This window comes from Ranitomeya variabilis, chromosome 7 (assembly GCF_051348905.1).
Source record: "Ranitomeya variabilis isolate aRanVar5 chromosome 7, aRanVar5.hap1, whole genome shotgun sequence".
Classification (NCBI taxonomy): Eukaryota; Metazoa; Chordata; class Amphibia; order Anura; family Dendrobatidae; genus Ranitomeya; species Ranitomeya variabilis.
The window spans coordinates 88,184,439-88,199,953 of record NC_135238.1 but is presented as its reverse complement, the minus strand read 5'-3'; the positions used below and the strand labels follow the sequence as shown (position 1 = coordinate 88,199,953).

Genomic DNA, 15,515 nt, shown 5'->3' with positions numbered 1-15,515 from the left:
GAGTACGTATCTGGTGCACGCTATACATCTGACACAATAATAGTTAATAAGAGATTAATTACCCATTTAATGAGAGAACCTACCTTGACTGTGGCCACATACCCCAACGTGCGTTTCACGTGGATGTCGCTTCCTCAGGGTTGTAACCACCTACCCATCAAATTGTGTCATATATGTGACAGTGTCTTTACTACATCTCATGTCTCATTTAGTGTAATGCTTATAGTCCCAACACCCACATTAATCCCCTCCTCTTCTGGGCTACTAGGTACTCTGTTTCTACTTCCTCATCCATTTTTTCCATCTTTTTCTTCCTTTCTAGCCATCAGCCCTGCTTTCTTCACTCTCACACTTGCTTTCTCTCTTCACTTCTCCCCTGCTCCACCTTTTCTATGTCTCTCTTCTTTCTGTTTCTCCTATGTGGCTCCTAAAAGGCAGAGATTCAAAGGCAAGTGAATCTTCTTCACCCACTGGTACAGCTGGGTGCAGCTAAAAAGTCCTGTCTGTCTGGGAATCGAAAGGGGCAGAGCTACATGGAGTTTCTGGCCTCCACTCACCAGCCACCAGCAGTGCTTGAGGGACAAGTGATTCCTCACTTTTAATCCTGAAAGGAGGCAAATAATTCCCTCCAGGATTGCACTGCATTGGAAATAAAATCTGTGCAGATTGTTACATGGGCCTGCCGCTCCTTCAGAGAAACAGAAGACTGCCACCTTAGGCGATGTGGGCCGAGTGTGAGCTTGGACCTTACCCATGTAGCCTACAATGTAAAAACAGCTCAGAATAACTACTGAATTATAAATGACACTAATATGTTATTTGTAGGGTGTTGGAAGATGGGAACTATGGACAGAAGACTTGAGCATAGTGCCGCCTATACCCCACGATGTGATGTTTAATGAAATAATTGTACCCACTTTGGACACAATTAGGTACACAGCATTGATGAAATTGCTAACAACACACCAAAAGCCTTCTGTGTTTGTGGGTCCAACTGGTACCGGAAAAAGTACCTATATTATAGTAAGTATTCATACTATTAGTTTTATGTTGAGTTTTATTATAGAACATACGATTAGTGTGTTTCATTTTGCTGTTCTAAAGGGGATTTTCTTAAGAAATTAGCCATGAGGGCTTCTGTAATCATTATATAAAACAATGTGTCAATGTGACCTTTTGTAGACCAAATTTACACAGGATGCATTGATACCAGCCGATTATCATCGATGTAATCGTCTCTAGCAATTCTCTTTCTCCGATAATTGGCCAGTATAAACAGGTTGCCAACAAATGAGCAAAACACTTACAGTATTTGTCTGGTGAAATGACTTATAAAAATCATCCTTCTTGGCAGCGCATTGTCCTGTGTAAACAGACCGTGTACTGCTGAGACCAATGACAGTCTAAGCACACAGAGCAATCTGTTACTGGTCATTCTGTACACTCCGGGAGCGCGGTTGAACTGTCTAAACAGGCTATTTCATCCACGGCAGGTCCCTGGCAGCTTTTCCAGCCTGCTTTCCTTGAGTGATGTGTTGGGAGCGATTGGGGAGAAGCCGCCAGGGGTCTGCCTCAGACTAGAGACCCAATTGGTCTCTGTCCTTCTCCTAAGTGTGTTATTTGTTTCTCGGAAACGCTGCTGACGATCACAGTAATGCTATGTCCCCACCATCAGGAAATAGCAGCGTTTTGGACAATGTGCTGTGTCCAAAACGCTGCATTCTAATCATGCAGTTAAATCCGCATGTGTTCAATGAACCGTATAGATATGGTTATGATATCAAACCATTTAAGGAAAAGACTGTTCTTTAGATTCATCAATGGGAATTTAACTCATTCATCTTTCAAGCAGCATCTAGCGATGAAATGTCTGTTTGCACAATAACGCCCCAATGATCTCCCTCACAATCATCTAAGTAGTCCCCGGTGCCTCGTGTCATTGTAAATGCTTATCTTTTTCTGTTTTAATTAGAGTAGTTCTAAAAATTCAATCAATCATATTGTTATTGTTAGACATATAACATCCCTTGTGTGGGTTTTTATGTTTCCATCCTAAATAAGTTTACTGCTACCGGGAATTTCCTCTTCCAGGCCAGTAGTTATACTGACATGATTAGATGTGATTTCTTCCAGTAATAATTTGTGCAACAGTACTGTAAGAGACTGACTTATGATTTTGTGTTTAGAATGTGTAAATGAAGATATCTTAGAAACAAACCTGTTCTATAGGATTCTATCCTCAGTACAGTGTTATACCCCTAAGCCTATACATTGTAGAAAAGTGTTATTGCTCCAGCCACGAGTTACCGCGTCTTACACCCTGTGTGACCTATCTTTATTTGTTGCTTTTTGTAATTCTTAAAATCTTTCCTTGTACATAGCCAAGGCTGAATAATGTGTCGCTCCATCGCTAAGAGTGGACTTCTCACTGTTTCCTTACTTACTGTAAATAAATCTTTAATTAAAAAAAAGATGTTCAGAAGCAAACATTAAAGTAAAAAATGTAAAACTAGCCTTCAGTGTTTCTATGGTTTTTTTTATATTTACTTGCCAAACAGTTGGTACTTCTCGGTCAATACTAAATATTTTCTATGTTGCACCATGTACTGGCTGTTATTTCCATGACATGATCTCCTTACTTAGTAACATTGCCCTGGAAGCTTTTAGTTGTACAGCAATTTTTTTGTGTTTTTATGCAATTTTGGGCCAGATCTGCCCACTAACTTGAAAGTGGTGTGACCAACGCCCTCCGAAAATGAATCATTATATTACAAAAGTGGCATAAATTATGACAGAGATATGCTTAATTCCCCGATTGCAGTTAATTCCTTGTCATGGCATACGACTGCTAGAGGATGCGGCAAATTCATTAAGAGGCATACATCTTTATGAATTTGGCACATCTTGCTCTTCTATTGCATCTTTATCAAGATTGGGGTGAAAAATGCCATTCTTGATGAATCATGGTCTAACAGTTTTCAAGGCTTCGGTTTTCATTCACTTGTGAGTTTCAATGCAAATGGCACAGTATTTAAAATAAATAAATAAATGAAGCAGTGGTAACAATCTATATGATGTGCTCTCATGTCCTAAAGCCAAAAAAATCCATACAATGGTAAATATTAAGGTTGCCATCAGACTGTGTGTTATTTCTTAGATCATAAACTTGATGGGGCTGGTACACTTACTGTGAAATCCATGTCAAAAGGGCTTTATATCCTTGTTAAGGTTGCTGCCTAGACTATAACGCATTAAAACATTCCAGCTTTACCTATAAAATAGTCTTCAAAATATCAACTCTGAAAACTTAAAAAAATATTATAAAGCCATTCTGACATGGATTTTCAAAGTACGTACAGTACATCATGAGCCTCATCTGGTCCTAGATACCTGTTTAATAATTGACTCAGTGTGGAATTGTGAAATATGGTAATAGATCTGATTTAGTGGAAACTTGGGGTTTACTTACTACAACAGAGTATAGTTTTATTTCAATTAAAGCTCTTGAAAAATGAAAGTTCTCCAGTGTACGATTGCTGTGGACAATAGGGTCAGCTTTTCTGTTAGTTTCCATTAAAGACCCCATTTCTGCTATATTTGGCCTAGAGCAGCCAAGTGTAAATATATTGGGCAGTAAGGCTTCTTTCACACTTCAGTTTTTTGGCGTCAGTCACTTCCGACATAATGACGGATCGACGGATCCATCATAATAGTTGAAAAAACGGATGTAACGGATCCGGTTTTTTTACGGATCCGTTACTTGGGGGTTGTATATACTTTTTGGAGCATGCGCAATTGAAAAAAATAGAAAAAACGGATTGGGGCGACGGATCCGCCGAAATGACGGTCACGACGGATTCGTCGCGATCCGCCATTTCAACGCAGACAAAAAACGTTGCAATGACCGTCAATGTCTAGATGACGTCCGCCAAATTTTGACGGATCCGTCGCATGACGGATGGAACGGACGACCATCCGTCACAATCCGTCGCTAATGCAAGTCTATGGGGAAAAAAACGGATCCGTCGAAAAAAAAACGGATCCGTTTTTTGAGGAAAATGGCGGATTTAGACTGACGCCAAACAACTGAAGTGTGAAAGAGGCCTAAGCTACACATTAACTATGTAGTACCACTTTTTACTTGCTTGTTAAGGCATGTTTCATTAATAGGACATTTATTAATGTACCATATTTCAATAGTTTTTTGCACTTTGTTCATGATATCTACGTACATTATAGACTGTCGATACAGAGAATATTTATAGTTGCCATAGCAAACAAGGTGTTCTGACAATGAAACACGGCTCATCACCTTTAACTTGCCAGTAATTATCCAGTTAGTGGAGGAGATGATGAAGGCTGTAGTGTCACAAAACAATATGGTATGCAGTTATGATCCTGCAGTCCTCACAGTCAATTTCTGTTACTTCCAACTTCTCTATTAATGTTGATTCTACAGAATTACATTGTCAGACTAGATTTTGTTTCGATTGATATTCATGTGGAGACTAACCACAAATCTTATGGAAAAATGTCTCTATGGTACCAATTTTATGCAAATGTAAACTTACATCCATATCCCGATGAGTGCATAACTGGAACAATATTAGTCTTCAGTTCTTCAACATTTCTAGAGTGGATTGAAAATACAGATTTTATTCTAATAAAACAAGAGGACGCCTTTTCCAAATATTGCAATCACTGCCATGCTGTGTGCTGATATGTGCTGTGTTCTGATCTGTTCTGTGCTGATCTGTGCTGTCTGTGTGCCGATCTGTGCTGTCTGTGTGCTGATCTGTGCTGTCTGTGTGCTGATCTGTGCTGTCTGTGTGCTGATCTGTGCTGTTTGTGTGCTGACCTGTGCTGTCTGTGTGCTGATCTGTGCTGTTTGTGTGCTGACCTGTGCTGTCTGTGTGCTGATCTGTGCTGTCTGTGTGCTGATCTGTGCTGTCTGCTGATCTTTGCTGTCTGTGTGCTGATCTGTGCTGAGTGCTGATCTGTGCTGTTTGTGTGCTGGTCTGTGCTGTCTGTGTGCTGATCTGTGCTGTCTGTGTGCTGATCTTTGCTGTCTGTGTGCTAATCTGTGCTGTGTGCTGGTCCGTGTGCTGGTCTGTGCGCTGATCTGTGCTGTCTGTGTGCTGATCTGTGCTGTCTGTGTGCTAATCTGTGCTGTCTCTGTGCTGATCTGTGCTGTCTGTGTGCTGATCTGTGCTGTCTGTGTGCTGATCTGTGCTGTGCTGTGTGCTGATCTGTGCTGTCTGTGTGCTAATCTGTGCTGTCTGTGCTGATCTGTGCTGTGCTGTGTGCTGATCTGTGCTGTCTCTGTGCTGATCTGTGCTGTCTGTGTGCTGATCTGTGCTGTCTGTGTGCTGATCTGTGCTGTCTGTGTGCTAATCTGTGCTGTGTGCTGGTCTGTGTGCTGATCTGTGCTGTCTGTGTGCTGGTCTGTGCTATCTGTGTGCTGATCTCTGCTGTCTGTGTGCTGATCTGTGCTGTCGGTGCTGATCTGTGCTGTTTGTGTGCTGGCCTGTGCTATCTGTGTGATGATCTGTGCTGTCTGTGTGCTGATCTGTGCTGTCTCTGTGCTGATCTGTGCTGTCTGTGTGCTGATCTGTGCTGTGCTGTGTGCTGATCTGTGCTGTCTGTGTGCTAATCTGTGCTGTCTGTGCTGATCTGTGCTGTGCTGTGTGCTGATCTGTGCTGTCTCTGTGCTGATCTGTGCTGTCTGTGTGCTGGTCTGTGCTGTCTGTGTGCTGATCTCTGCTGTCTGTGTGCTGATCTGTGCTGTTGGTGCTGATCTGTGCTGTTTGTGTGCTGGTCTGTGCTGTCTGTGTGCTGATCTGTGCTGTCTGTGTGCTGATCTGTGCTGTCTCTGTGCTGATATGTGCTGTCTGTGTGCTGATCTGTGCTGTCTGTGTGCTGATCTGTGCTGTGCTGTGTGCTGATCTGTACCGTCTGTGTGCTGATCTGTGGTGTCTGTGTGCTGATCTGTGCTGTGCTGTGTGCTGATCTGTGCTGTCTGTGTGCTAATCTGTTCTGTCTATGTGCTGTCTGTGTGCTGATCTGTGCTGTCTGTGTGCTGATCTGTGCTGTCTGTGTGCTGATCTGTGCTGTGTGCTGATCTGTGCTGTTTGTGTGCTGATCTGTGCTGTTTGTGTGCTGACCTGTGCTGTCTGTGTGCTGATCTGTGCTGTGCTGTGTGCTGATCTGTGCTGTCTGTGTGCTAATCTGTGCTGTCTGTGTGCTGATCTGTGCTGTGTGCTGATCTGTGCTGTGTGCTGATCTGTTCTGTTTGTGTGCTGATCTGTGCTGTTTGTGTGCTGATCTGTGCTGTCTGTGTGCTGATCTGTGCTGTGCTGTGTGCTGATCTGTGCTGTTTGTGTGCTAATCTGTGCTGTGTGCTGATCTGTGCTGTGCTGTGTGCTGATCTGTGCTGTCTCTGTGCTGATCTGTGCTGTTTGTGTGCTGGTCTGTGCTGTCTGTGTGCTGATCTGTGCTGTCTGTGTGCTGATCTGTGCTGTGTCTGTGCTGATCTGTGTTGTCTGTGTGCTGATCTGTGCTGTCTGTGTGCTGATCTGTGGTGTCTGTGTGCTGATCTGTGCTGTGCTGTGTGCTGATCTGTGCTGTCTGTGTGCTAATCTGTGCTGTCTCTGTGCTGTCTGTGTGCTGATCTGTGCTGTGTGCTGATCTGTGCTGTTTGTGTGCTGATCTGTGCTGTTTGTGTGCTGACCTGTGCTGTCTGTGTGCTGATCTGTGCTGTGCTGTGTGCTGATCCGTGCTGTCTGTGTGCTAATCTGTGCTGTCTGTGTGCTGATCTGTGCTGTGTGCTGATCTGTGCTGTTTGTGTGCTGATCTGTGCTGTTTGTGTGCTGATCTGTGCTGTCTGTGTGCTGATCTGTACTATGCTGTGTGCTGATCTGTGCTGTTTGTGTGCTAATCTGTGCTGTGTGCTGATCTGTGCTGTGCTGTGTGCTGATCTGTGCTGTCTCTGTGCTGATCTGTGCTGTTTGTGTGCTGATCTGTGCTGTCTTTGTGACCAATCTGTGGTCACAGCAACAGTTCCCCAATCCCTATTCCAGCTCAACCCCACCGACTCTACCAACTCTTAATTGTATTTTTTGCACACTTTTTTTCATGTGCTCGGCATCCTGCGCTGAGCATTTGTGCTCTTCCCGTGGCCGCAGCGCTATGATCAGTATCGCAGCTGATCAGAGGCTTCTCAAAGGGACTTTTTATTTTTTTTTAAGCTAGTTAGCATAGCAGATGTCAAAGTGTCATCTGATTTTTTTTTTTAGAAAAAAAATAATAGTAGTTAGTACAGTGTAGTTTCACGGATAAGGAGGTGGCACATTAGAGTAGCGAATGTCATAGTGTTAGTGACGTCTGCTTTTGTTTTAGGAAGCAAAAAATAGTAGTAGTTAGTACAGAGTAGCCTTATAAGTAACGGTAGACGTAACACTGTTAGTGACGTCCGATTTTATTTTACAGAAAAAATAGTACAAAGTAGCTTTATAGGTAGGGAGGGAGCGTTTTTCTTTTGTAAAAAAAAATAAGGAATTGTTATTGCCGGGTAATTTCTTAGCGAGTGCTTTAGGTGAGTTTACGTCGATCGGATTATTAGTGACGTGTGTTTTCCTTTTGTAAAGAAAATAAGAGCCGAGTAACTTTTTGCTGCATTAGGGGTTCCAACGTCGCAGTGTTAGGCTACTTTCACACTAGCGTCGTGCACTGCACGTCGCTTTGCGTCGTTTTGTAGAAAAAACGCATGCGACGTGTGGCAATGCGTCGCACTGCGTCGCTAATGCAAGTCTATGGAGAAAAACGCATCCTGCAAGCACTTTTGCAGGATGCGTTTTTTTCTACAAAATGACGCATAGCGACGCAGTGCACGACGCTAGTGTCAAAGTAGCCTTACATGTAACGTTTTTTGGTGCGTCGTGACCGTCTTTTCCGACCGCGCATGCGCGGCCGGAACTCCGCCCCCGCCTCCCCGCACATCACAATGGGGCAGCGGATGCGTTGAAAAACAGCATCCGCTGCCCCTGTTGTGCGGCGCTTTCACTGCTTGCGTCGGTACGTCGCAACGACGCAATTCGTCGTGCGTCGTACGACGCTAGTGTGAAAGTAGCCTTAGTGACCAGTGTCCAGAACAGTCTGAACGGATACCATGTACTTAATCAATATGCTAGATATAATCATACAGAGTTCTCTGATCTCACAGCTGTGACCAAATCGATTTTTTTACATGTGTAAATCCTACACATGAAAATAAAAAGCAGAGAAAACTGCTTTAAAATGTGCGCTGTGTGAATCTGGTCTAAATTTGATATTCTAATAAACCATCAGGCTTCTTTTGTGGTCAGAACACAACCACGAAAACTAGAACAGCAAAAAGAAACCATTGCGTTGCAGTTTTTATTGATATAGTGGGCTAAATGGAAGGTCATGGTAACAATGGGAGAAAAACATGGAATGAAATTGTGGAAAAAGGCAATGAAAAGTACAATAATGTCTTACTGAGGTAAGCTATGAACTAAGGCGATGTTTACACAGCATATTTATGTGTGTTTACAGGGGATTTGTTCAATAGAAGGACAGATTATTAAATTGATTGACAGTCCCTTTTAAGAAAAGTTCTCCTAAAGTTCTCCTCTCCTTCTCCTAAAATCAACTTTCTGAATAAAAAGTCTTTACGTCTCAATCTTTCTATAGACATGAATACAGCTGTTTACTGTATGAATATTACTTCCTAGGATTTCTTGTTAAATAACTTGGATAAGGAGACATACAAACCATTGCTGATCAACTTCTCCGCTCAGACGACGGCAGCTCAAACTCAGAACATTATCATGTCCAAGCTTGATAAAAGAAGGAAGGGGCTCTATGGTCCTCCGCTCGGGAAGAAAACGGTAAGAATTACACTAGTCACATCTTATTTTTTCTTTAGATCTGACCTCAAGCGAGTATTGTTTTTTAGTGCATCACTCTGTAACATAATAGGGCAGAGTAGGTTGCTTGCCTTTAAAAGTAGAAGAACATCCTCCTTTGGTGCATGCCCCATATGACCATTATGTCACTGACTCAGCACAGCGGTAACCTGGCATACTGTGCACTTATTGGCCAATTGAACGTTATGTCACCACTGTTAAAGGGAACCTAAGCGGTCCCCCGTGCCCTGCACATCACCGTCATTCTCTGTTCTTTCACAAGCCCTTTATAGTGTTTGACATATTAACAGATCTTTACAATATAGCTATAAGGAAAAACTGACCACAGAGGTCATCTAATACTGGATCCCACAAAAAATATCCATATATAGCAGAATGTTGGAATTAAAATGTAACTTTTAATATATTCTTTAAAAGAAACAAAAAAATGTGCCACCCTTTGTGAAATTCAGCTGAATTGCTGTTGATGAAGGGTAATGTAGCATCAAAACAGATTAGACAGCTTACTAAGGATAAAAATAGATTTCAAATGTAATACCTAGAAAAAGAAATCCATCTAGCATCGGGAAACAGTGTGGAAGGTGCAAAATTCTGTACAATATAACAGAGACTAATTACCAAAAATCCAACACTGTTCGCCTAGCTGCATTTAGAGATTACAAATATAGCAAATTCAACACCACCGTTGATGATGCAAATATAGTCCATATACCAAGAAGAACATAGAATACACAGACCCTGCAGCAATAAAGACTGTTAAATCAAATGTAAATAAAAAGGAACAGTCTCACCAATTCCGGTAGATTAATGGGGGGGAGACGAAACAGGTCCTGGATCATCAGTATTCTTCAGGCCAAATTGAAGGGACAGACAATACCCTGTCGATCCCTATGGGGCAAGCAGTAGTCTATTCCCCAAGCAGTCCACAACTACCCCTGAATTAAACATGCGCTGCACTTTCCCTCAAACCATGTCCCGACACGTTTCCTCCAGGCCAATTCATCAGGGGACTAGCCTGTGGTAGGGATTAAAGTGCTATAGTGCTGTGCTACAAAGACATGTAGAAGCTATCTCTTTCTATGCTGTTCTGCAAGATCTTTAAAAAAGTATTTTGAAAATCTGTTTTTAATATGCAAATTATTCTTTTGACTAGTCAATAGGGCATGTGTTTCCCCAGACTAGACAGCCCTCATCGCATATTATCACACCCCTGTGGGCGTGATAATATATTTGCAAGAGCCAGCATCATCTCCTGCGCTCTGCAAATCTTGCGCAAGCACACAGCTTTCTTTCCCATATGTATCACGCACAGTGTAGGAAAGACCAAGTGCAACACAAAGGGATAAGGGGAAGGGAACCCAACACTAAGGAAGGGGAGAGTGGAGACCCCTAGGCAGATCTAACGTCACCCTGTCTGCCCTAAGCTTCTCTATATAGGTTCCACACCTATCACCGAGCAGGATACCTAACCCCTGCCTGACCCTGGTGATAAGCCCTTCATAGGATAGGACAGGATGACACTAGTCAATCCCCACTACTACTAAAGGCAGATGGGATACACAAACAAGGGGAACACTTAGCTTCAGACTCAGAGAGAAACACAGACATCTTCCAAACACCAAAGAGGAAGATAGCTGACTTCTATAGCTCCAAGCCTCAACAGGGAAATGGAAATATCATCGGCAACTTCCAGCAGCAAGCTGGGAGTTATAAACACCCCGGTCTAGGTGTGTCAACTAGAGCCGGGAGAGGTTGTCACTGGGTCCTAAAGTCAGAAAGACTAGGAAGGAGTCTGCAAAGCCAACCGCTGAGACCTTCTACAGCTAGATGCAGTGCAACTCTCTGCAGCCTCTGACATACCCGTGACAATATGTCATTGAGCCTCAGATGCCGAGTAGTCGCTTCTAGACTTCAGAGGCGCACTGCGCATGTCTGGAAGCACCTACCAGCAGCAAAATGGCAACTTTTATATTCTGTTTAGGTCTGATGAAGGGTTATTGCCACACCAAATGTGATATAGATACTACTTGATTTATTTTACTTTATTTAATAAAAAAGCAATAAATCATTAATAAAAATCTTTTAGCTTGATGTCTTTGTTATCATATGGTGACTGTGCCCTTATTGTGTTTCTTGTAGTACATGCCAAATGTAAACATAGCTCCACATCTTATAAAGGTCTCACATTTTCAACTATTTGATTCAAGTTGCTTTATTCATTGTAGATCTTCTGGTAACAGAGGAGACCCCGAGTAGCATAGCTAAATTTTTTAGAAACCTGTCCTACCACATTCTGGTAGGAGATACTTACAGCCAGAAAAAGAGTAACCTTCTACTCTTCTACCCAATAATACATTCGCTAAGTGTGTCGTATTCAACAGTCACATAACTGGGTTTGTTTTTAGGTGGTTTTTGTAGATGATGTGAACATGCCTGCAAGAGAGGTCTACGGTGCACAGCCTCCTGTAGAATTACTTCGCCAGTGGTTGGATCATTGGAACTGGTATGATCTGAAAGATTGCTCCATGATCAAGCTAATTGATATACAAATCGTATGTGCTATGGGGCCAGCAGGTAAAGTTCTACTGAAACTGTAACTTTACACTTTATGCTACATGAGCAAATATATTACGTACAGAATGAATAACTTTATAATTAATTATGGAAAGAGCAGGGAATGGCCTGTGGAGTGCCAAGGAACGGCACAGATCACATGCCCAATCTCCATACCAGAAAAACAAGAATATGTACTGTAAATGTTACTATTAAATATTCATGATTACACAGATGTTTGGGATTTTTTATGCTCTAATCAAAACAAATTTGAATTTAATACATTTCTGGCATTGGGGTACAAGTCTGCAGTCACTCCATGTGGGCGGGCATCACCACACAGTGTCCTATCCAAGCTCTGTCCCTTTGGTGGAGCTGGTGGGGACTGGTGTAAAAGCACTAAAGGTTACAACATTTGTGCTCAACTTCAAGTTACATAAATATTTTGCCATTTTAACATGTTTTTTAATGATTAATAACTATTAAAAAAAAACACCTTGATAAATCGGACCTTGTGTTTATTTTCAGAAAGTTAGTTTTGCTTTACATGTTGCATACATTTCATTTTATTCTGTGCAAAGTCTATTAATTCAGAGATAATGGTGAAATATAGTAGATAATGTTGGATATTGTGATATTTATCTGTTACTTGTAAATGTATTGCTTCACATGCTATTACAAGCTAGTTTACGACCTGACTAATAAATTAGCAAATTGGTGAATATCGCTGCATTATATAAAATTAGAAAGATATAGAAATTACCATGACATTTTGAGTCCATTGTCAGTTACATTTTTGTCATCTTATATTTAGCAAGTTAAATGGTTTAATGCTTTTAGTCCACAGATATTTTCTTATTATAAATTACCTTATTTTCTTGCTGATTAGGTGGTGGAAGAAATGTGATAACCCCGAGATTCCTCAGGCATTTCAACACTATAACAATAAATGAATTTGATGACAACTCTATGTATACTATATTCTCCAGGATACTAGAATGGCATCTTTCCATAAGGTAAATATCATTTCAATACTCACTGTAGCTGGCTGAGGACATCATAGTTACATAGTTACATAGTTATTGAGGTTGAAGGAAGACTTTAAGTCCATCTAGTTCAACCCATAGCCTAACCTAACATGCCCTAACATGTTGATCCAGAGGAAGGCAAAAAAAACCCATGTGGCAAGGAGTAACTCCACCATGGGGAAAAAAATTCCTTCCCGACTCCACATACGGCAATCAGACTAGTTCCCTGGATCAACGCCTTATCAAGGAATCTAGTGTATATACCCTGTAATATTATACTTTTCCAGAAAGGTATCCAGTCCCCTCTTAAATTTAATTAATGAATCACTCATTACAACATCATACGGCAGAGAGTTCCATAGTCTCACTGCTCTTACAGTAAAGAATCCGCGTCTGTTATTATGCTTAAACCTTCTTTCCTCCAGACGTAGAGGATGCCCCCTTCTCCCTGTCTCAGGTCTATGATTAAAAAGATCATCAGAAAGGTCTTTGTACTGTCCCCTCATATATTTATACATTAAAATAAGATCACCCCTTAGTCTTCGTTTTTCCAAACTAAATAGCCCCAAGTGTAATAACCTATCTTGGTATTGCAGACCCCCCAGTCCTCTAATAACCTTGGTCGCTCTTCTCTGCACCCGCTCTAGTTCAGCTATGTCTTTCTTATACACCGGAGACCAGAACTGTGCACAGTATTCTAAGTGTGGTCGAACTAGTGACTTGAATAGAGGTAAAATTATGTTCTCCTCATGAGCATCTATGCCTCTTTTAATACATCCCATTATTTTATTTGCCTTTGTAGCAGCTGCCTGACACTGGCCACTGAATATGAGTCTGTCATCCACCCATACACCCAGGTCTTTTTCATTGATGGTTTTGCCCAGAGTTTTAGAATTAAGCACATAGTTATGCATCTTATTACTTCTACCCAAGTGCATGACCTTACATTTATCCCCATTAAAACTCATTTGCCATTTATCAGCCCAAGCTTCTAGTTTACATAAATCATCCTGTAATATAAAATTGTCCTCCCCTGTATTGATTACCCTACAGAGTTTAGTGTCATCTGCAAATATTGAAATTCTACTCTGAATGCCCCCTACAAGGTCATTAATAAATATGTTAAAAAGAAGAGGGCCCAATACTGACCCCTGTGGTACCCCACTGCTAACCGCGACCCAGTCCGAGTGTGCTCCATTAATAACCACCCTTTGTTTCCTATCCCTGAGCCAGCTCTCAACCCACTTACACATATTTTCCCCTATCCCCATTACTCTCATTTTATGTATCAACCTTTTGTGTGGCACCGTATCAAAAGCTTTGGAAAAGTCCATATACACTACGTCCACTGGGTTCCCTTGGTCCAGTCCGGAACTTACCTCTTCATAGAAGCTGATCAAATTAGTCTGACATGAGCGGTCCCTAGTAAACCCATGCTGATACTGGGTCATGAGGTTATTCCTCTTCAGATACTCCAGTATAGCATCCCTTAGAATGCCCTCCAGGATTTTACCCACAGTAGAGGTTAAACTTACTGGCCTATAATTACCGAGTTCAGTTTTTGCCCCTTTTTTGAATATTGGCACCACATTTGCTATACGCCACTCCTGTGGTACAGACCCTGTTATTATGGACTCTTTAAAGATTAAAAATAATGGTCTATCAATGACTGTACTTAGTTCCTGCAGTACTCGGGGGTGTATCCCATCCGGGCCCGGAGATTTGTCAATTTTAGTAATTTTTAGACGCCGCTGTACTTCCTGCTGGGTTAAGCAGTTGACATTTAATGGGGAATTTTTATCACTAGTCATATTGGCTGCCATGGGATTTTCGTTTGTAAATACTGATGAAAAAAAGTCATTTAGCAGATTGGCTTTTTCCTCATCCTCATCCACCATTTCACCCAGACTATTTTTAAGGGGGCCAACACTGTCATTTTTTAGTTTCTTACTATTTATATAGTTAAAGAATATTTTGGGATTATTTTTACTCTCTCTGGCAATGAGTCTCTCTGTCTCAATCTTTGCTGCCTTGATTTGCTTTTTACAGAATTTATTTAATTTTCTGTATTTATTTAATGCCTCATCACTACCTACTTCCTTTAATTCTCTAAATGCTTTCTTTTTGTTCCTTATTGCGCCCCTAACAGCTCTATTTAGCCATATTGGTTTCCTCCTATTTCTAGTATGCTTATTCCCATACGGTATATACTGTGCACAGGTCCTATCCAGGATGCTAATAAACGTCTCCCATTTTCTTTGTGTATTTTTGTGTCTCAGGATATCGTCCCAGTTAATTGCACCAAGATCCTCTCTCATCCGTTGGAAATTTGCCCTCCTGAAGTTTAGTGTCCTTGTCACCCCCCTACTACCCATCTTATTAAAGGTTACATGAAAACTTATTATTTTATGATCACTAGTCCCCAAGTGACCCCCAACCCTTATATTTGATATGCGGTCTGGCCTGTTGGTTAATATTAGGTCTAGCAGTGCCCCCCTCCTTGTTGGGTCCTGAACCAGCTGTGAAAGGTAATTGTCTCTCATAGTTGTCAAAAACCGATTACCTTTGCTGGAACTGCAGGTTTCTGTTCCCCAATCTATTTCAGGGTAGTTGAAGTCCCCCATAATAATGACTTCTCCTTGAGTCGCAGCTTCATCTATTTGCTTTACGAGGATATTCTCCATTGCTTCCATTATTTTTGGAGATTTATAACAAACCCCTATCAGTAATTTATTATTTTTTCCCCCTCCTCTTATCTCCACCCACAGGGACTCCACATTTTCATTAAATTCACCTATATTATCACGCAGGATGGGTTTTAAGGAAGATTTTACATATAGACACACCCCTCCCCCTCGCTTATCTGTACGGTCATTTCTGAACAGGCTATAGCCCTGCAAGTTAACAGCCCAGTCATGGCTCTCATCCAGCCACGTCTCAGATATCCCCACCATGTCATAATTATGCTCCAACAACATTAGTTCTA

The 15,515-nt window shown here is 41.6% G+C and overlaps 1 protein-coding gene across 2 annotated transcripts in view; it reads left to right on the top strand.

The window, feature by feature from the left end:
* Positions 1 to 15,515, top strand: part of DNAH7 (dynein axonemal heavy chain 7) — a 564,416-nt gene that overhangs the window by 321,833 nt on the left and 227,068 nt on the right. For both annotated transcript variants that reach the window (XM_077275383.1, XM_077275384.1), the window contains exons 35-38: positions 826 to 1,023; positions 8,754 to 8,909; positions 11,354 to 11,522; positions 12,391 to 12,517. In XM_077275383.1, coding sequence (XP_077131498.1) covers positions 826 to 1,023; positions 8,754 to 8,909; positions 11,354 to 11,522; positions 12,391 to 12,517 — 650 coding nt within the window. The remainder of the gene's footprint in view (positions 1 to 825; positions 1,024 to 8,753; positions 8,910 to 11,353; positions 11,523 to 12,390; positions 12,518 to 15,515) is intronic.